Source organism: Oncorhynchus gorbuscha, linkage group LG14 (genome assembly GCF_021184085.1).
Source record: "Oncorhynchus gorbuscha isolate QuinsamMale2020 ecotype Even-year linkage group LG14, OgorEven_v1.0, whole genome shotgun sequence".
NCBI lineage: Eukaryota > Metazoa > Chordata > Actinopteri > Salmoniformes > Salmonidae > Oncorhynchus > Oncorhynchus gorbuscha.
The window spans coordinates 34243424-34266058 of NC_060186.1; the positions used below are offsets into that span (position 1 = coordinate 34243424).

At 41.6% G+C, this 22635-nt stretch overlaps 2 protein-coding genes and 1 pseudogene across 3 annotated transcripts in view; 2 read left to right on the forward strand and 1 right to left on the reverse strand.

The window, feature by feature from the left end:
- The window catches only part of LOC123994827 (protein MB21D2), a 22263-nt gene extending 18530 nt beyond the window's left edge, over nucleotides 1-3733 (reverse strand). Inside the window, exon 1 of the mRNA XM_046297847.1 lies at nucleotides 3525-3733. The gene's annotated coding sequence lies outside the window, so the exon portion shown is untranslated. The remainder of the gene's footprint in view (nucleotides 1-3524) is intronic.
- LOC123994832 lies at nucleotides 3050-11529 on the forward strand (annotated as a pseudogene).
- Nucleotides 11530-14683: 3154 nt separating this feature from the next.
- Nucleotides 14684-21910, forward strand: LOC123994831 (claudin-10-like). 2 transcript variants are annotated; one of them, XM_046297858.1, is made up of 6 exons: nucleotides 14684-14950; nucleotides 16925-17167; nucleotides 20576-20740; nucleotides 20906-20987; nucleotides 21186-21299; nucleotides 21604-21910. In XM_046297858.1, exons 2-6 carry the CDS (start codon nucleotides 16951-16953, stop codon nucleotides 21698-21700), a joined length of 675 nt encoding a protein of 224 aa, XP_046153814.1. In that variant the 5' UTR covers nucleotides 14684-14950; nucleotides 16925-16950; the 3' UTR covers nucleotides 21701-21910. The 2 variants fall into 2 exon arrangements, with proteins under 2 accessions (XP_046153814.1, XP_046153813.1); XM_046297857.1 differs by lacking the exons at nucleotides 14684-14950; nucleotides 16925-17167 and adding an exon at nucleotides 19206-19827.
- Nucleotides 21911-22635: the final 725 nt, after the last annotated feature.

A 22635-nucleotide genomic window follows, 5' to 3' on the forward strand; every position in this document is an offset into this window, starting at 1 on the left:
GGCACTGTGATAGACTACTTCCAATTTGCTGAGTAGAGTGTTGGAGGCTATTTTGTAAATTACATCGCAGAAGTCAAAGATTGGTAGGATAGTCAGTTTTACGAGGGTTTGTTTGGCAGCATGAGTGAAGAATGCTTTGTTGTGAAGTAGGATGCCGAATCTAGATTTCATTTTGGGTTGGAGATGTTTAATGTGAGTCTGGAAAGAGAGTTTACAGTCTAGCCAGACACCTAGGTATTTGTAGATGTCCACATATTCTAAGTCAGAACCGTCCAGAGCAGTGATGCTAGGCGGGCAGGCAGGTGCGAGCAGCGATCGGTTGAAGAGCATGCATTTAGTTTTACTTGCATTTAAGAGCAGTTGGAGGCCACAGAAGGAGAGTTGTATGGCATTGAAGCTCGTCTGGAGGTTAGTTAACACAGTGTCTATAGAGGGCCAGAAGTTGTCTGCATAGAAGTGGATCAGCGAATCACCAGCAGCACGAGCGACATCATTGATAGTTGGTGAACCAGGCGAGGCGGTCATTTGAGAAACCAAGGCTATTGAGTCTGCCAATAAGAATGCGGTGATTGACAGAGTCGAAAGCCTTGGTCGGGTCGATAAAGACGGCTGCCAGGACTGTATTTTGTCGATTGCGTTTATGATATTGTTTCGGACCTTGAGCGTGGCTGATGTGCACCCATGACCAGCTTGGAAACCAGATTGCATAGTGGAGAAGGTACGGTGGGATTTGAAATGGTTGGTGATCTGTTTGTTAACTTGGCTTTCGAAGATTTTAGAAAGGCAGGGCAGGATGGATATAGGTCTATAACAGTTTGGGTCTAGAGTATCTCCCCCTTTGAAGAGGGGGACAACCGCGGCAGCTTTCCAATCTTTGGGGATCTCAGACGATACGAAAGAGAGGCTGAATAGGCTAGATAATAGGGGTTGCAACAATTTCGGCGGATAATTTAAAAAAGAGAAGGTCCAGGTAGCCAGATGGAAAGCATGGCCAGCCGTAGAAAAATGCCTTTTGAAATGATTGCTTATCATAGATTTATCGGTGGTGACAGTGTTTCCTAGTCTCATTGCAGTGGGCAGCTGGGAGGAGGTGCTCTTATTCTCCATGGACTTTACAGTGTCCCACAATTTTGGGGAATTAGTGCTACAGGCTGCCAATTTCTGTTTGAAAAAGATAGCCTTAGTTTTCCTAACTGACTGTGTATATTGGTTTATTGACTTTATTGACTATATATTGACTTCCCTGAAAAGTTGCATATCGCGGGGGCTATTTGATGCTAATGCAGTATGTCACAGGATGTTTTTGTGTTGGTCAAGGGCAGTCAAGTTTGGGCTTTATCTGTTCTTAGTTCTACATTTTTTAATGAGGCATGCGTATTTAAAATGGTGAGGAAAGCACTTTTAAAGAGCAACCAGGCATCCTCTACTGAAGGGATGAGGTCAATATCCTTCCAGGATACCTGGGCCAGGTCGATTAGAAAGGCCTGCTAGCTGAAGTGTTTAAAGGAGCATTTGACAGTGATGAGGGGTGGTCATTTGACAACGAACTCATTACGGATGCAGGCAATGAGGCAGTGGTCGCTGAGATCCTGGTTGAAGACAGCAGAGGTGCATTTAGAGGGAAAGTTGGTCAGGATGATATCTATGAGGGTGCCCATGGTTACGGATTGGGTAGGGTTGTACCTTGTAGGTTCCATGATAATTAACATTGAGGGCATCTAGTTTAGATTGTAGGACGGGGTGTTAAGCATATCCCAGTTTAGGTCACCTAACAGTATGAGATCTGAAGATAGATGTGGGGCAATCAATTCACATATGGTGTCCAGGGCACAGCTAGGGGCTGAGGGTGGTCCATAACAAGTGGAAGAGGTGAGAGACTTATTTCTGGAAAGGAGGATTTTTAAAAGTAGAAGCTCAAATTGTTTGGGCACAGACCTGGATAGTATGACAGAACTCTGCAGGCTATCTCTGCAGTAGTAGATTGCAACTCCGCCCCCTTTGGCAGTTCTTTGGTGATAAACGAATGGGGGAAATAAATGTGAATTGTTTCGCTCTCAAGAAAAGGGTGCCATTGAAAGGAGTGATTTCTGGGGTAGCAGTAAATGTAAAAGTTGACCAACTGAAGGGGAGGATTCCCAGTGTTTGTGATGCTCGTCGTTTGGTGCGACACAGACGGGGTGGCGAGAGTGGTGACACAGAAGAGTCATCGTCTGTTCTTTTGAGTTTTGATGTTGTGTCTGTCCGACAAAGTGGTTAGGATATATAAGTTATCCTGTACAAACTTTTGTACCGAATACATTACGCTGTTACAGGTGTCAAGCTTATAGGCATGTGGCAGCAGTGTATAGGAGGGAGGTTCCTAGGTGTGAGAAGTGTGCAGAAGGGCATGAGACAAAGGAATGTGTAGCATTGGGGAAAGTAGTGGTGCGTTAATTGTTGGGGTGCCCATGGGGCTGGGGATCAGAAATGTCCAGTGCGAGAGGGGCAGGTTGAGCTTTCCAGGGTTAGAGTAGTGCATAAATTGTCATATGCTGAGGCAACGAAGAAAGAGAGGAGTGGTGTGAGTATTAGACGAACAAGTGATATATGTTTCAGTAAGATTGGATTTTTAGCATTTATAGCAATGGTTATCAACTGTACCGCAGGGATGGAATGTAAGTCACAAAAAATTGAGGTTTTGGTGGCAGCTGCAGAGAAGTTTTGGGGTGTGCGAGACTTGACATCAGAAGAGTTACAGGGTGTGTTAAGTGGTGATGTCCCATCCTTTCAGGTTGTTGGCATGAGGTAGGATTAAATATATTTAAATAGTGAAGTAGGGTGATGTTAATATATATATATATATATATTTGTGAGTGTAGCGTGAGATGGTAGGGTATTTGTTTATTTCTTTTTTCAAGCGAAGTATACGGGAGTTGTACTCCAGTCTAGTATGTGGCGGTAATGCAATATATTGGATGCCAACCGCCGTTAAATCTCATCGAAGAAGCCATGGCCCACTTCTGTTTAGCGGTTTTAGAGTGTTGACCCGGTAGCGAATATAGGAGGGGTCATTCGGGTCACAAGCATGTCGTGGAGGGGGTGCATTTTAAGATGGGCTAGGGATGACGTTATTTGTATAGCAACGAGAGGAAACGGGTATGGTGTACAAAATAATTTTGACAATGGCTGAACTATTCAACAACCTTGACCACTGATATATGTATTGTCAGTCGTTAAAAGATAGCTCAAACTCAGCTAGCGGCTGCCAGAGCTAGCGAAGTTAGTAGGTTAGCTTGACGATGAACAGCTCATCCCTTTGATATATGTTGCTAGTGGTACCACGGTCCACTAGCCTTTGCAACCTGTCAATTCACAGTTGTAGTACTATTTGGGGTTACTTGTTACTTCAGTCTTCCCACTTAATTATTGTTTGAGTTGGCTATTCTTCTGTGCCATGCAGCTAGCTATTTTTTTGGGAGCGCCCAAAAGTCCGTTGTTTCACGAATTCTGCCATGCAAATATGAAATAATTACCAGATGCCTTACCTGTGTTCATTCACTGTTAGCACATTATTTCTTAATCCTAGTCCTGGGGTCCCAAAGGGCTGCACATTTTTGTTTTTGGTACACTTGGTGTATTCATTAGCAACAACTATAGCTAAACTTAGCAAAGGAAAATGTTTTGTAATGAAAACTAGATACTATCAGACCAAATTCCGGTAGGTCTGTCCCTCCGTTTGGTTCCTAGTGAATACAACCCAGATTCCACTTATTGCTCATCATCAAACCTTTGATTAGTGGAATCAGGTAGTGTTAGGGCAATAACTCCACTCCCTAGGTACATTTTTTTTTTAACTGATTAAGCAGACACACTTTTCCAGAGCAACTTAGTCAGTAAGTTCCTCCCTTTACTTTCAAAATGACTTCTCTTTTCTCTAGAAAGAGGATTCAAACCATTTCTCCTTTTACTCAGATGTTATTATAGCTAACTAATTGACCAATCATCTCTCTTACTCTTCACTGTTCATGTGTTTTCCTAGAATCCCCCTCAACACTCAACAGAGATGTGGCTTCAAGAAAGTAGTGAAGGAGTCAAAGACCAAGAAGGGGGTCATAGAGGAGACGGGGCCTTCGCACACAGAGCCCAGTGAAGGGCTCATCCACAAGAGGGATGCATCTCCCTCTTGGAGCCCTCAGTGGCATACACGCACTCCAGGAGCTTTGGCAGACTGGTCAAGCCCCTGGCGTTCACAATAGTTTTTTTTAATGTTTAGGTATTTCTTTTACTAAACAAACACTACTCAATATAACTGTATTTCTTGTTACACACTTTTACTGTTTCAAACACATAGACCTCTATAGGTCTATTGCCAGATTCAGCACAGCATTGACAGGAAATAAAGGGGATTAACACCATGTTAGTTTACAGGCTGTTCATTTGGCACAGCGGCCATCTGGCAGTATGAGTCACTGAAGTCCCGGGTCCAGAGCTACTTTGACGAGGTCTGAGCTGACTGGTTGGAGACACTACGGCTGCAGAAACAGGGGGATCTTCGCAAATGGGTGAGTCTTTAAAAAAAAAAAAAAATACCATGCCTCATTATTGTGTATACATCTTTATTGATACATTATACAGGAAATTGATCATTTTGCTGCCACAGTACTCGGCCTCTCCCCACAACATATACAAACAGTACAACATGCTGGGAGCAGCACAGGGTCCCTGGAATGGGGTTAGACACCCTAGTCTCCCCAATTTGTAACTGAAAGGGATATGAGGGTTACGAGGAACAATTCCGGTGCGCTGGATCTTGTGTCGCTGATTATTTGGACGACTTACAATTTTGCAGGGCTGGCATCTTTCAAGTTTCATAACGAAAGGGGTTGATTTGTCCCAAAGGTGGATGAGGATTTCAGAGGAGGGGGTGTGGACTTTGCCACTCGCACTAGGTCAAATATGTCAATGCTCCCCCTTTCTCTTCTTGCTGAACTGTTCACACTGATGTCTTAGCGAGTTGATTCCTTATGCTGGGTCGTGTTTATTACTACACGCAACAGAATAAAACATTTTAAAAAAACATTTTGCAACGGAAAACTAGAATGTATGTTTATTATTGGACCAGGTTGTCCCTCCGTGTTTCAGTCAGTTTTATTCTGTTTGGTGCCTAATGAACACGACCCAGGTTTCACTACATTGTGTGGCTGTTTTGTCAAACCGTTTCTGTTACAGATCAACCAGTGGTGGAACGGCTTGAGTGAGGGCCAACGTACTGTTGCAAGTTAGTCTGTACTGAAGCCCATAGATTTTTTTTGTGTCCTCTCAATAGTAACTAGTTTATACAGATAATGATGGTCACTTTCACTACTATCCTCTTTCTCAAAATAATTTAAACTTTTTGTCTGTATGAGAGAGAAATTTGTCCTGCTTTATACCCAACCACTTTGATACACAACACATTAGATTGGAGCAGACTGCAGTGCAGTGCCCAATGAGCAGTTTAGGGGTTTAGGTTCCTTGCTCAAGTGAACATCCTGCCATCTTTTACCACCCTTCAGCACCTCCACCCACCTCATTCATTATCCACTAATCTCTCATTAATTCAGTCTTTTTCTACTCCTCTCTCAGGGATCATAGCTGCTAATGCTGTGTTTTTTTGCTGTTGGAGAGTGTCATCCCTCCAGCGCTCTATGATCAAATACTTCACATCCAACCCTGCCTCCAGTGAGTAGGGGAGACTGTCCTATCCTATGGCAAATACGCTTAACTTGATCTCTGCCTCAGGAAGTGTTAATTGTTACGTTCCGCAGCAAGAAACATAAGGGGGGACAAACCGAGTCACTGACAACAACCAAAACTAAACAGGTGGGGTTTTACGAGGCGGTCTGAAGGACGCTCATGGGGGTGTCCACTGAAAGTTGACTAGCAACAACATTTGGAATTTTAAAAAACACACACCATGAGTGCCCACTAAATTTGCCCAAGAACACAGAAAAACATTTTAAACCCACACCAAACTTAGACAGGAAGCAAACCAAAAAGTGGAGCGAAACAAAAGCAGGGAAGATCAGAAAGGATTTTGTTTAGAAATCAAAATAGGGAGAGCCAACTTAAGGTCTTAACCCTCCACATAACTGGAACACTGGGCCAGCCGCTCTTAAATATCATTTGGGTCAGCACAGGCAAAGCACCTTCCAACTAACAAGATGGACAAGCCAGCATAGGTGTAACGTATACTGACAAACGAGGTGACACCAATCGGCGAACCCAACGTGCAATTCGTCCTGAAGTCCAACCTCAACTTAAATGGAAAAACCTGTAACCGTAATCAAGTGTCAGGATTAGGGCCCTGAGTTTTTCTTCACCACGCACCAGGAAGAGCAGATAATGGGGATCTATAATAAATACAAACATGTGACCTAACCAGGAAAATCTCAGAAGCCCTTGTTCTAGGCTGTAGTTTTTCCTGGTCCTGTCAATCATTATTATTATTTTTTCTTCACCTTTATTTAACCAGGTAGGCTAGTTGAGAACAAGTTCTCATTTGCAACTGCGACCTGGCCAAAATAAAGCATAGCAGTGTGAACAGACAACACAGAGTTACACATGGAGTAAACAATTAACAAGTCAATAACACAGTGGGAAAAAAATGGGCAGTCTATATACAATGTGTGCAAAAGGCATGAGGAGGTAGGCGAATAATAACATTTTGCAGATTAACACTGGAGTGATAAATGATCAGATGGTCATGTACAGGTAGAGATATTGGTGTGCAAAAGAGCAGAAAAGTAAATAAATAAAAAACAGTATAAAAACAGTATGGGAATGAGGTAGGTGAAAATGGGTGGGCTATTTACCAATAGACTATGTACAGCTGCAGCGATCGGTTAGCTGCTCGGATAGCTGATGTTTGAAGTTGGTGAGGGAGATAAGTCTCCAACTTCAGCGTTTTTTGCAATTCGTTCCAGTCACAGGCAGCAGAGTACTGGAACGAAAGGCGGCCAAATGAGGTGTTGGCTTTAGGGATGATCAGTGAGATGCGCGTGCTACGGATGGGTGTTGCCATCGTGACCAGTGAACTGAGATAAGGCGGAGCTTTTCCTAGCATGGACTTGTAGATGACCTGGAGCCAGTGGGTCTGGCGACGAATATCTAGTGAGGGCCAGCCGACTAGAGCATACAAGTCGCAGTGGTGGGTGGTATAAGGTGCTTTAGTGACAAATCGGATGGCACTGTGATAGACTGCATCCAGACATCACAACAATTTATTACTATTAACACTGACAGAGGCAGAGATCCAGTTTATTTGACTTATGTAATATATTTTGTAATATTAATTTAACTCCTGAGCTCTTACAGTAAAAACTGCATATAAATATAAAATATTAAGAAATGTACAGCTTTTACAGCCCAAATATAATCTGGAAAGAGTTGTCCAATAAGAGTGCAGACAGTAGCAAACCCTAGCAAAACAAATATAGGTAAATCGCTCCCCGGTTTGACCTGTTTAGTTCCTAATGAACACTTCCCTGATCATCTCCTGTCTGTACCCTACCCACAGAAACCCTGTGTTTCCCCATGCTCCTGTCCACGTTCAGCCACTACTCCTTCTTCCACATGGCGGCCAACATGTACGTCCTCTGGATCTTCTCCTCCGCCATCGTCTCCATGCTAGGCAGGGAGTAGTTCATGGCCGTTTACATGTCTGCAGGTACCAGCGCACGTGTGAGAGATTGTAATAGACAGATTACTAGTCCTGAAGTACAGACTTATTTACAGATAAATAATCAATCATCTCCTCATTGCCAGGTGTTATCTCTACGATGTTCAGCTATGTATGCAAGACGGCCAGCGGGCGCTTAGGTCCCTCTCTTGGAGCGGTAAGCACCAACATTTTAGACTTCCTGCGGAATTCCCCTTTACTTCCTGTCTCTGACAGCACTTTCTGTCCTCCAGTCAGGAGCCATCATGACAGTCTTGTCCTGCCGTCTGTACCAAAATGCCAGAGGCTAAGCTGGCAATCATCTTCCTCCCCATTTATGCTTTCTCTGCAGGCAATGTGAGTGAACAACCCTTACAGCACACTTAACCACACAGTCAACCTTCCAATTTTCTATCCTTGAGAAAATGGCGCATTTCTATGTTTTGTAGTACAAAAGATGGAGGAAGGTAAGTCTTTCCAATTACGTCATCAACCAATGAGGCAATGTCTACTAACAATTGGTCAAAATCACACAAATAATGTTTTTCCAATGACGATTTGTATCTTCCTCAATTTTTTTCCATACAAACATAAACACCATTTTCACATACTGTATGTTGATGTCCCTAAGTACCCCCCTTACTAGATCTGACTTTGCTGATAGCTACTTTATTGAGGAAAATTTACTTGTCCTTCCTAGCTATCTTAAGATGAATGCACCATAACTGGAAGTTGCTCTGGATAAGAGCGACTCAATGACTAAAATGTAAGTGTGAGTCCAGGAAGTTCTTTGTTGTCCTATTTATTCACACCATCCGTTTTCTCTTTTCCTCTCCAGGCATTGAAAGCCATAGTGGTCATGGACACAGCTGGCCTAGTTTTAGGATGGCGATACTTCGACCACGCGGCCCATCTAGGCGGAGCTCTTTTTGGCGTGTAAGTCAGCTTTAAGTCCATCTATCTATCTGTCTGCTCTCACATACTCATCCCCATTTAAACTGGCTGTTGCACAGGGCAGCAAAAAACCGTCTCAACATCTAGGTCAAGCTAGCTGTCTTTGACATCTTCTCCACTATACCCTGGCTTTTGCTGATTTTGTTTGGGAGGTCCCCCACCCCCACAAACTGCTCAGGGGCGCCACTCTTCTTACCGACGTTGATCCCAACCTATCATGAACTTGTGGTATTGGGTCGGGTACTTCAACAGCTGAAAATGTATGAATTAAGATCTATTATTTTAGTCTTGTTTGAGCTCTGTCCATTCTACCTCTCTTCCTATATACAGTGCATTTGGAAGGTTTTCAGACCCATTGAAATTTTCCACATTTTGTTACAGCCTTATTTTAGAATCATTTGATTTTAATCCATCTCCACACAATACCCCATAATGTCAAAGTGAAAACAGGTTATTTAAAAAAAAAATGTTTTAAATCCATTGATCCATTACTGTTTCCATTGATTATCCTTGATTTGGAGCCCACCTGTGGTATATTCAATTGTTTGTACATGATTTGGAAAGGCACACACCTGTCTATATAAGGTACCACAGTTGAGAGTGCATGTCAGAGCAGAAACCAAGCCATGAGGTCGAAGGAATTGACCCTAGAGCTCCTAGACAGGATTGTGTCAAGGCACAGATCTGGGAAGGGTACTAAACATTTCTTCAGCATTAAACGTCCCCAAGAACATAGTGGCCTCCATCATTATTTAATGGAATAAGTTTGGAACCCCCAAGACTCTTCCCAGAGCTGCCGCCCAGTCAAACTGAGCAATTGGGGGAGAAGAGCCTTGTTCAGGGAGGTGACCAAGAATCCGATGGTCACTCTGACAGAGCTACAGAGTTCCTCTGTGGTGATTGGAGAACCTTCCAGAAGGACAACCATCTCTGCCGCATTCCACCAATCTGGCCTTTATGGTAGAGTGGCCAGACGGAAGCCACTCATCAGCAAAAGGCACATGACAGCCCGCTTGGAGTTTGCCAAAAGGCACCTAAAGGACTCAAACCATGAGAAACAAGATTCTCTGGTTTGATGAAAACAAGATTTAAATCTTTGTCCTGAATGCCAAGATTCAAATATGGAGGAAACATGGCACAATTCCGACGGTGAAGCATGGTGGAGGTGGCAGCATCATGCTGTGGGGATGTTTTTCAGCGGCAGGGACTAGGAGATTAGTTAGAATCGAGGGAAAGATAAACGGAACAAAGTACAGAGAGATCCTTGATGAAAATGTGCTCCGACAGGGGCAAAGGTTCACCTTCCATCAGGACAACGACTCTAAGCACACAGCCAAGACTACGCAGGATGGCTTTGGTACCAGTCTCTGAATGTCTTTGAGTTGCCCAGCCAGAGCCCGGACTTGAACCCAGTGCAGTGCAGCGATGCTCCCCATCCAACCTGCCAGAGCTTGAGAGGATCTGCAGAGAAGACTGGGAGAATCTCGCCAAATAAAGGTGTGCCAAGCTTTTGGCATCATACCCAAGACAGTTCGATGCAGTGATCGCTGGAAAAAGTTCAACAAAGTACTGAGTAAAGGGTCTGAATACTTATATGTATGTGTTATTTCAGGATGTTTTTTTTACATTTGCAAAATGTTCTTTAAAAAAAGCAGTTTTTGCTGTGTCATTATGGGGTATTGTGTGTAGATAGTTTTTTCCCCTCAACAATCTAATCCATTTTAGAATAAGGCTGTAACATAACAAAATGGATAGTCAATGGGTCTGAATACTTTCCGAATGCACTGCATGTTCATCACCTATTCTCTTTTTAATTTCTTTTTTAACAGCTGGTACATCATGTATGGCCACGAGCTGATATGGAAGAACCGTGAGCCACTAGTGAAGGTGTGGCACGACCTTAGGACAAAGGGTCCTAGTGGGGGAGGAAACGGTGGCAACGGCCCCCAGTAGAGCGCACTGGACTGGGTGAAGGCATGTGGATGGACTGGCCTTGGCTGATGTGTATGTTACCAGATTACAGAAGTGTCAATAGCGTCAACAGCCATGCTGGCCACACATCGAAACCTGACTCTCCATTTATCCCCCACACACAAGCTCTATGTTTCTCTCACTCTCTCATGAAAATGCAATTTGCATTTCAGTGCTCTCTCACTTTCTCTCAACACACACTACATAATAATGCAGGGATTTTGTGTGTGTTTGAGAGAAGAGGGGACACTTGAGTTACACTATGGCCTGTATTCACAAAGTGTTGATCTAGGAGTAGTTTAGCCTTTTAGATCATAATGATTATAGGTGAAGATGGTCACGGGAGCCTACAGGTCACCATTATCTCCCCAAATGCTGAGGTGGAGGACCCTAACACCCTAAGATACAAAAACCATGCGATCACGAAACCCTTCCCACTGTCAGTACAGGGGATGGTTAGAAAGCTACGTTGCATTCGGAAAGTATTCAGACCCCTTGACTTTTTTCACATTTTCTTACGTTGCAGCCTTATTCTAAAATTGATTAAATTGTTTTTTTTCCCTCATCAATCTGCACACAATACGGCATAATGACAAAGCAAAAAGGTTTTTTATTTTTACATTCATGCAAATATATTATAAGTTTTAAAAATATCACATTTGCATAAGTATTCAGGCCCTTTACTCAGTACTTTGTTGAAGCAGCTTTGGCAGTGATTATAGCCTCGATTCTACTTGGGTATAACGTTAGATGCTTGACACACCTGTATTTGGGGAGTTGTAATTTCCTGTTCTCTGCACATCCTCTCAAGCTCTGTCAGAGTTAATGGGGAGCATTACTGCAAATCTATTTTCAGTTCTTTCCAGAGTTGTTCGATCAGGTTCAAGTCCGGGCTCTGGCTGGGCCACTCAAGGACATTCAGAGACTTGTCCCGAAGCCACTCCTGTGTTTTCTTGGCTAGGTGCTTAGGGTCGTTGTCATGATGGAAAGTGAACCTTCGCCCCCCAGTCTGAGGTCCTGAGCACTCTGGAGCAGGTTTTCATCAAGGATCTCACTGTACTTTGCTCAGTTAATCTTTCCCTTGGATCATGACTAGTCTCCTAGTCCCTGCCGCTGAAAAACATCCCCACAGCATGATGCTGTCAACCCACAATGTTTCAGGTGTCACATCTGGAGGAAACCTGGCAAGGCCAAAGAGTTCTATCTTGGTTTCATCAGACCAGAGGATCTTGTTTCTCATCTTCTGAGAGTAATTTAGGTTTCTTTTGGCAAACTCCAAGCAGGCTATCGTGTGCCTTTTACTGAGGAGTGGCTTCCATCTGACCACTCTACCATAAAGGCCTGTTTGGTGGAATGCTCTAGAGATGGTTCTCTCCCTCCTCCACAGAGGAGCTCTGACAGAGCTCCAATCAGGTTCTTGGTCACCTCCCTGACAAAGGCCCTTCTCCCCCGATTGCTCAGTTTGGCCGCGTGGCAAGCTCTAAGAAGAGTCTTCATGGTTCCAAATTTCTTCCACTTAAGAATGATGGAGGACACTGTTATTGGGGACCTTCAATGCCGCAGAATTGTTCTGGTACCCTTCCCTAGATCTGAGACTCAACACAATCCAATCTCGGTGCTCTACGGACAATTCCTTTGAACTCATGGCTTGGTTTTTCCTTTGACATGCACTCTCAACTGTGGGACTTTTTATTTATTTTTATAGACAGGTGTTCCATTCCCAATCAATTGAATTTACCACAGGTGGCCTCCAAGTTGTAGAAACATCTCAAGGATGATCAATGGAAACCGGATGTAATCCATTTGCAAAAATATATATTTTTGTAATCCATTTGCAAAAATGTCTTGGCCTGTTTTTTTTTTCTTTATGGGTTATTGTGTGTGGCTTGATTGGGGGGGGGTTATTTAATCCATTTTAGGATAAGGCTGTAACAAAATGTGGGAAAGGGTCTGAATACTTTACGAATGCACTGTACAGCGTCAAAACCAATGTCACATCTACATTTTTTTAATATGATACACATGTCTTCAGTCAAGACTCATTATTCTCTAACCCCTACACACCACAAATGTTTTTATTTTTGTGTGTGAAATGATAGTTTTTGCACCTCTTTATAATTTCATCCAGCTATGAAAATGGAAGATAATAGACTTAAATACACTGAGTATACAAACCATTAACCTCCCCCACCCTTTGCTCTCCAGAACAATTTTTCTGGGATTAGGACTCTGCAAGGTGTTGAAAGCGTAACAGGAATGCTGGCCCATGTTGACTCAATGCTTCCCACAGTTGTCAAGTTGGCTGGATGTCCTTTGGGTGGTGGACCATTCTTGATACACACGGGAAACTGTTCAGCGTGAAAAACCCAGCAGCATTGCAGTTCTTGACACAAAACATTGCGCCTGGCACCTACTACCATACCCCTTTTTAAAGGCACTTAAATCGTTTGCTTGCCCATTCACACTCTGAATGGCTCACATTTGTTCTTAACTGACTTGCCTAGTTAAATAAAGGTAAAATAAATTTAAAAAATACACAATCCATGTGTCAATTGTCTAAAGGCTTAAATATTATTTAACCTCTCCTTCATCTACACTGATTTGAAGTGGATTTAACAAGTGACATGAAGGGATCATGTCTTTCACCTGGTCAGTCTGTCATGGAAAGAGCAGTTAATGTTTTGTAGATTCAGTGTATGCACAGGAATATTTGTTTTCGATTAATAATTTTTGTTTGTTATTGGAATCAAATAAAATGTTTATTTAAAAAAGGAGTCTCGTGTTCTAGGCTATGGCTCTGATCTGTCCATTTGTACTGTATTTACCATGGTAGGATTGTATTTCTATTTACTATTTCCCTAAAAGTGCTGCATGTCTATCAAACTGAGAAAGGTGATGGACTTTGCTCCCTCTTCAGTCCTTCACCCACCAGTAAACCATTAACTAAGCCATAAAGCTTTTCAGTAGCAGGAATTACAGATAGTTGGGCAGGCTTTGTACTGCTGAATCACTGTTGTCATCTGGTTACAGGAAGGAAGTCACTCATGCCTTTATCAGAAGTCATGTGCCTTTTTGGTTTTTAAACAGGATGTTGTTTCATGATGTCATATTAATCTGAAATTGGCATAAACAGGCATTTGAATTTAGCTTTTTAGGCATTTTTGGCTTAAATGGTCATCTGGGATTCACTATAGTTTTGGTGCTGGTGGGTTAGGATATTGATGTAACATAAAAGAAAATGACCAAAGTTCACAAACGGTCATTCGGGGAAAAGCCAGAGACACTGTGTCTGTTAATGTTTGTAGATGAGGAGAGGAAGTCTTCTCTCATTTCCTCTTCCTCTAGACTCACTTTTCCACATGTGTGATATATTTTTTCAAGTATGAGGATGGCCAATGTTTATGCTGCCGTTAGTGTCAACAGTATTTCGCAAATTATCACCGCTGTCTTTTGCTCAGAAGAAGACTCCTTTAAACGTGTTCCCCAAATAGCACCCAGTTCCTTTTATAGGAGACTATTTTAGACCAGGGCGCATAGGAATCTGGTCAAAAGTAGTGCACTATACGTGTATAGGGAATAGGTTGCCATTTGGGATGCACCATGCAGTCATTTTGACTGTAACTCTGTATCATTGTTCCTTTAACTGCGAATCACAGGGTTTGGTTCAATTCCATTTAAATTCATTCAAAAGTCAAGAATTAAAAAGGTGCAGTTTTATTTTGTGTGAATTTCACTTCACTTGACAAAGTTTAAATGGGAATTGACCCTGGTGTATAATGCAATTGTGTGTTTGAGAAAGTGAACAGTAATTTTTCTGTGAGTTTTACCAATTTGTAAGTCGCTCTGGATAAGAGCGTCTGCTAAATGACTTAAATGTAAATGTAAATGTTTTAGATGTGTTTCTTCTCAGTGTGATCGTGTGTAAGGTTCTTGAGGTTTGGACCAAAGTAGTGCAAGATATAGGGAATGAGGTGCCATTTGGTACGTAACCCATTAAAACCACAGTGCAGCTCTGGGGGAGAGTAGTAGGCCACGTGCAGGGGTGAGCATGTGTGCTCATGGTGGGAGATCGCTTTGAAGGGTCATTGATCCACCCGATACCCGAATCTCACCTCAGTGGGACCACAGCCTCTGTTCCAAAAAAATACCCTTCACTTTCTCTTCCTCCATCTTACCTATTCCATAGCCAACCAGGGAAACAGACAACTGATTTTAAACACCTGAATAGAACAAGTGGATAGAAATACAAACTGGACTCGAACAATAGAGGATACAAAATACCACTCAACAGCACAGTAGACACAGCAACAAAGACCGAAAGTTCAAGTCATTCTCATCACAGAAACAGTAGGTACATTGGTTTACTTTTCCATTTCTTTGTTTGAGAGATTGGTTTATAAGGGATGGTGTAACATAGTCTTAGCAAATAATTAAATTCCTTGTTATTAGATTTCTCTAAACAATTTAGATGGATTGAGTTTAAATTGATCAATGTTATACACAATTGGACATTTTGAATTGAACTGTTTTGTTTGATGTGCTAACTTTCAATGTTCCTTCCATTCGATCACTTTACTAAAGATAGATTTAGTTTGTGACTTACAAATATATTTCCCCTGAAGCACTGATAGGTTCACCCTACCCAGCTGGGGAAAAATGGTGAACCATGTCCCTATTACATGCTTTTGTGGTTGTAAACTGGTTTTCTGGTTGAGAAGACGAGATCAGTTTACAACCATCTGATGTCTGTTACAACCAGGTAAAGATGCCTTTTTCATGCCTTCAGAAAGTATTCATACCCCTTGACTTATTCCACATTTTGTTGTATCACAGCCTGAATTCAAAATGGATTAAATGTTTTTTCTCTCACATCGACATCCCATAATGACAAAGTGAAAACATGTTTTTGGAATTTTTAGAAAATGTATTGAAAATGAAATACAAAAATATCCAACTTGCATAAATATTCACATCCCTTTGGATTGACACTCCAACTTGAACTTGGGAACATCCCATTTGCTTTGATCATCCTTGATGTCACTACAACTTGGAGTCCACCTGTGGCCAATTCAATTGTTTGGACATGATTTAGAAAGAAACACACCTGTCTATATAAGTTCTGACAGTGCATGTCAGAGCAGGAACTATTCCATGAACCCCAAGGAACTGGCTGTAGATCTACGAGAGAGAATTGTGATGAGACATAAAATACAGTTGAAGTAAGAAGTTTACATACACTTAGGTTGGAGTCATTAACACTTGTTTTTTCAACCACTCCACAAATGTCTTTAACAAACAATAGTTTTGGCAAGTCGGATAGGACATCTACTTTGTGTATGACACAAGTAATTTTTGCAACAATTGTTTACAGACTGATTATTCCACTTATAATTCACTCTATCACAATTCCAGTGGGTCAGAAGTTTACATACACTAAATTAACTGTGCCTTTAAACAGCTTGGAACATTCCAGAAAATGTAATGGCTTTAGAAGCTTCTGATAGGTGAATTGACATCATTTGAGTCAATTGGAGGTGTACTTGTGGATGTATTTCAAGGTCTACCTTCAAACTCAGTGCCTCTTTGTTTGACATCATGGGAAAATCAAAAGAAATCGGCCAAGACCTCAGGAATTGGGGGACCTCCACAAGTGTGGTTCATCCTTGGGAGCAATGTCCAAATGCCTGAAGGTACCATGTTTGTCTGTACAAACAATAGTACTCAAGTATAAACACCATGGGACCACGCAGCCGTCATACCGCTCAGGAAGGAGACGTGTTCTGTCTCCTAGCGATTAACGTACTTTGGTGCGAAAAGTGCAATCCCAGAACAACAGCAAAGGACCTTGTGAAGATGCTGGGAGAAACAGGTACAAAAGTATCTATATCCACAGTAAAACAAGTCCTATATCAACATAACCTGGAAGCCCGCCCAGCAAGGAAGAAGCTACTGCTCCAAAACTGCCATTAAAAAGACAGACTATGGTTTGCAACTGCACATAGGGACAAAGATTGTACTTTTTGGAGAAATGTCCTCTGGCCTGATGAAACAAAAATAGAACTGTTTGGCAATAATGACCATCGTTATGTTTGGAGGATAAAGGGGGATGCTTGCAAGCTGAAGAACACCATCCCAACCATGAAGCACGGGGATGGAAGCATCATGTTGTGGTGGTGCTTCTCAAAATAGATGACATCATGGGGCATATATGTGTATATATTGAAGCAACATCTCAAGACATCAGTTAAAGCTTGGTTGCAAATGGACAATGACTAACTAATACATAACAAAAATGGTTTGTTGTGCCTTCTCTCTTCCCAGTAAATCAGCCGTCAGGACGGACCACCATGCTTTTAGCCTTCCAGATCCTGGGTCTGTCTTTAGGGGTGATTGGGTGGTGTCTGGAGAACAGCTGCACTAGTTCCCATTCCTGGAGGGTACGCAGCCATTCTGGGGCTGTCACAACCAACAACTGGCAGTTCGAGGGCCTGTGGATGACCTGCGCAGCCACGTCCCTGGGCTCTGTGCAATGCCAGAGGTACAAGACTGTACTGGGGCTACCAGGTGAGAGACATGCAGGGCTCAGTGCAATACTCACATGCAGTATTAAAGGGGCAATCTGTAGTTTAAACAACAAAATGGTATTGGTAAACAGCTGAGGAATGGTGTTAGAGAAATGTAACCACTTTCAAATTCAAAGACAGCTATGGATTCAGGGACGGACCATTCAAACTATAGTTTTAACCATGTTTTGAGGCTATGTAGTCTTTGTTTGCAATTACATTGTTTAAAAAATAAATAAAATAAAAACATTTTTGGTTTTGATGGAGTACGACAGTTGAACAAAGCTCATGAGGCTTTTATAATTTGTAGTCTTCAAAAAATCTATGGGTTTATGTTATTCATTTAAAAGTAAATAATTTGATTACAGATTGCCCCGCCAGGATTTATTTTTCTATGATCAAATACAAATCTTTGAATGTTGTAAAAATCTTCTTCGGTTGTCACATAAACATACTTCCTTCCCTGGTAAGATGCCTTCCAAAATGTTGTTCCAAAATGAGTAGTATGTATGCACGGACAGTAGTTTGTGGGCAAAAGCACTGTGTAAACATTGCAATGGTGGTTTTCGATTAAATTCCAGCCAAGATTGACCCAGCAGTTAGATATCGGCTGCTGATTAAAATACTTTATGTAGTTTTACCCTTGTCTAAAATGACTGTACTGCTTTGATAATTGTCCATACAACACAAATTCATTAAGAAACTGAGCAAAGATCTAAAGAATAATTTATATAACAAAAGTATTGTGTGGATCAGACTGACATAGAGTATCTGTGAAATCAATTATAGTAGGCCTGTAGTTCAGTGTCCATATTAGGACAGCCAAAGTCTTAAGCAGGACTTTTTGAAGCTGTTCTCACATTGACAACGTAGTACGGTAGTATTTTTTACTTCCTTTCCAACATGACTGTCACTTTCAACTGTCGACCACCACACTGAGGTATGCAGGCCATATGGTCTTACTTTCAGGCCATGAAGGTAATAGGGGTTGTAAATCGCACAAGTATCATTGTATCATCGCTCGGTCAATCATTGACAGTTACACTGACCTTGGTTTCCTTTCATTGTGTGTGTGTGTGAAATCAAATCAAATTTTATTGGTCACGTACACATGGTTAGCAGATTTTAATGCGAGTGTAGCGAGATGCTTGTACTTCTAGTTCCAACAGTGCAGTAATATCTAACAAATAATCTAACAATTCCCAACAACTACCTAATACACACAAATCTAACAAGTAATCTAACAATTCCCCAACAACTACCTAATGCACACAAATCTAAAGGTGTGAATGAGAATATGTACATATAAATATATGGATGAGCGATGGCCATAGGCAAGGTGCAGTAGATTATATAAAATACAGTATATATATATGTGATATGAGTAGTGTACGATATGTAAACATGACTAAAGTGGCATTATTTAAAGTGGCAATATTTAAAGTCCATTTATTAAAGTGTCCAGTGATTGGTTCTCAATACAGTATATACATGTTATATGAGTAATGTAAGATGTGTAGACATTATTAAAGTGGCATTATTTAGAGTGTGTGTGGGTGGGTGTGCCTCTATTACACTGCAACAGACTCCTAGATAACCACACATTCATAAGAGTGAAGAACCGTAGTCAGAACCATAGTCACCTCACCACTTGATTCAATGTGGGCCATGTTGTTTCCCTCCTTAATTTAGAATGTGGATCACTAAGTGTGAGATTTGTAAAACAAAGTCAGTCTGTAGTTTTTTTTAACTTAGTATAAGTTTGTTTTAAAACTATGAAGGTGTGGCATTTCTAATGAATGATTTATATTTGCTAACCATTACAGTTGAAGTCAGAAGTTTACATACACTTAGGTTGGAGTCATTAAAACTCATTTTTCAACCACTCCACAAATTTCTTGTTAATAAGCTATAGTTTTAACCCTAACCCTAACCCAGTGCTTTCATTGTTACAGAGAGAGATATTAAAAGAGTATTGTCTAACCTGAATATTCTAAGGAGACACCAATGGCAAACACCAATGGCAGGTACTGTATCTATGTGAAACTCCTGATTTAATAGTTGAGAAAGTCAAACAGTGGGTCAGGATGGGTGTCAGCGCTTTCGATGAACCAATCTAAACCAATTTCGATGAACCAATCTGTCATATTGTTTATCTCCTTAGACCACACCTAAGCTCTAAACCCTGGTCACCGTCACCTTATAGGTGAAGCCTCTATGGTTTTTACACGCCTCCTATTGCTTTTACAACCCCTGTGCATAGACTAAAGTTCTCTACATTTGAAACAAGACAACAGACAACCAGCACATTGGAGACCGATCAAGGACATACAACAACTTGCATATCTTGTGAGGCCATTTTCAATCATTCTGTGTGTCTGAGGGTTTCAACCTCAAGTTTAGAAGCCTTTTCCCACACCTGTGTGTGTGTGCTCTGGGTGATCATGTCGACGGCAGTGGAACTAACTGGGTTTTTGTTGTGCGTGGCAAGCTGGCTGCTCACCGGCTCCTCACTAGCCAATGACTACTGGAAGCTGTCCTCAGTGTCTGGCAGTGTCATCGTGTCCACACGCCAGTTCCAGAATCTATTTCATTCATGTGCCGAGAACAGCGCCGGCATTAGGAACTGCAAAGACTTTGAGTCTATGCTCGCTCTGCCTGGTAGGTACTGGACTGACTACTACTCCCAAACTGGACTAATAGATCATCTCCAAAACCTGTCTCCAAACAATAACGGCAAATTAGATTGACATTTACATTTACATTTAAGTCATTTAACAGACGCTCTTATCCAGAGCGACTTACAAATTGGACATCCCTGGTCAAAGGGAACTCTAAGGGGAAATGTTTCCTGCTTTTCTATGTCACTGACCAACTCAAATGGTTATTGTTATGTGATGTGATTTTTCTGTGTAAAGTTCAATCAATTACATACAACAACCTTAAATAGTCAGTTTTGTTAGATTCCTGATGTTTTAAGAATAAGAGGAACACAATGTCTTCATATTTTCAATTGAGTGTCTCTTCAGCAAACATGAATGATCCATGTATTGGTACAGTTATGTCTCTTAGACACATCCTACATCAGAGTTGAAGCCTCCATTTGTGTGTTCTGTAGGTGACATACAGGAAGTTGATATCAGGCTTTAGCAGTGTCTAACAGTAAAAAAAGGCCACCAGCACTCGCTTGATAGCAGCAATTGAAGTATGTTTATTTTCTTTAGGCATCATGTCCCACTTGTACACCCTGCAAACATTTCTGCTATGCCTTCTTCAGTGCGTGTGTGTGTTGTTAGACACGCAAGAGGATAGAGTTGAGCACATTTCCCTCCCAAGTCTCAGTCTACTCAGGCTCTCTATCGATCCAATGTCTGTTGTTGACTGGAACTCTGTCGCTTCCTGTGTTCAGGCTACATACAGGCATGTCGAGCCCTGATGATCATCGCTCTGCTCCTGGGTCTAGCGTCCATCATTGTGTCAGTGCTGGGGCTGAAATGCACAAAGATCGGCAGCACTTCTGAACAGGCCAAGGGCAAAATCGCTCTGACAGGCGGAAGCTTGTTCATCTTATCAGGTGAACTCCCAACCAACTCTCAACTGCCAGCATCATCATCTTCATTCAGTTCTCCTCTAATCTTAGTACCAATCTCTCTCTCACTTATCTTCCCCCCCCCACACACACTCTGCATCTCTCTTTCTTCTGCTGTTTATCAACTATCTCAATCTGCCTCTCCTGCAGGTCTTTCCACCTTGACTGCTGTGTCATGGTACGCTGCACGGGTGGTGCAGGAGTTCCATGATCCATTCTTTGCAGGAGTAAGGTGAATGCACATCCCAAAAGCTGAAAGTACTGCCTGCAAATTGCCGTCCAAATTAGGGCCAGGAGTTTTTTCCGGTCATGTCACTCAACCAATCAATTAAAACCATTTTCATAAAAACCTTTTATTGATCGAATCATTCTGATTTGTGTACACACACACACACACAGAGGTAAAGTTGATTTATTCTCTGTCCATTAGGTTTGAACTGGGTGCAGGTCTATACATGGGTTGGGGAGCTGCCTGTTTGGCCATTCTAGGTGGTGTCATGCTCTGCTGTTCCTGTAAGAGGGGTCCATCAGGACCCACCACAGGGTGAGTAATTGCATCCACAAAGTTAAGTCCCAAATTGCACCCTAATCACTATATAGTGCACTATAGGGCTCTGGTCCATTTGGGATGCAACCAAAGACACTTCCTACTCCCAAAGTTATTGGCAAGCTAACCATTATCCTACCAAAACCATGGTCTTGGTTGGAAAAAGTGAGGACAACACTATCTCAGGTCTCCAGGCAGGTGATGGGCTAGCCAACACTAGTTAGCTAGCGATTTCCCATCTGTTACATGAGCTAGTCAAAGAAATCATTGTCCAATCTATTGTACCCTACTTGTCTTACAGGGGATATTCATACAACTACTCCAAAACAAGCGGTGGACAACAGATCTATAGGGCACCACATGTGTCAGAGTCTGGGAGTTCAAAAGCTTATGTTTAAAGCAGTTTAAAATGTGTTTTTTTTTTCAATCTAATTTGTTTGTTTGTCTGTTTCCATTTGTTTCTTCGCCGAAGTATGAATTTACTGGTTTGAATTTGCCATTATATATTTTTGTTGCTTTGTTTTTGTTGTCTTGAGTTGAGTCACTGTGAATATTAATGCAATGTTTATTACTTTGAAATGTATTGAAAATAAAAACATTACTCTGTTGATGATTATTGTTTTATTGATATTGGTTATCCAAATTAATGGAAAATATAAGCTATTCCACAACTCCAAATGAATGGAAAAAATACCCACTGGGCACAGACGTCTAATCCACATGGGTTCAACGTAATTTCATTGAAATGACGTGGAAACAACATTGATTCAACCAGTGTGTCGCCAGTGGGTAAGCATCGAATACCGTACTTATCTGAATTTTATAGTCAATCCTGTGATTCGAAACTGACTACAGCCATATGTTCAAGTAATGTCTTGTGATCGCTCAGGTTCCTGCAGGACATCTAAATAAATACTCCACTCAAAATAAAAACAATTATATTCTGTTATTTACTATTTAACATTTCATCTGATATGTGTCTAACCCAGATACTTGGGTCAGAATCTGTTGTACAAATCTACAGTTGGACTGTAGATTTGCTTCAGACAAGGTAAAATAATTGGTTAATGTAACCGGCGTCACTGTGCTACATTACATGTTTCACTTCCTCCCTCAACTTGCCCCTGACTGGGCTTGAACCACACTCTTAGGAAAAAAAAGGTTATTTAGAGTTCTATATAGAACCTTGGTTATTTGGTTTAAAAAAATGAAAGACCCCTTTTTAGAAAAAGGTTCAATCCTTAAGGTTCTATAATAAAAAGAAATTGAACATCTATACATCCACCAACTGCCAATTAACCAGCAATGACCACTGTCTGGTTTCAGAAGACTG

Coding starts and splice junctions, on each gene's coding strand:
- LOC123994831 (XM_046297858.1), top strand. CDS start 16,951: ATGCTTTTAGCCTTCCAGATCCTGGGTCTGTCTTTAGGGGTGATTGGG. Junction 17,168..20,575: donor GACTGTACTGGGGCTACCAG/GTGAGAGACATG, acceptor TCCTGTGTTCAG/GCTACATACAGGCATGTCGA. Junction 21,300..21,603: donor CCATCAGGACCCACCACAGG/GTGAGTAATTGC, acceptor CTTGTCTTACAG/GGGATATTCATACAACTACT.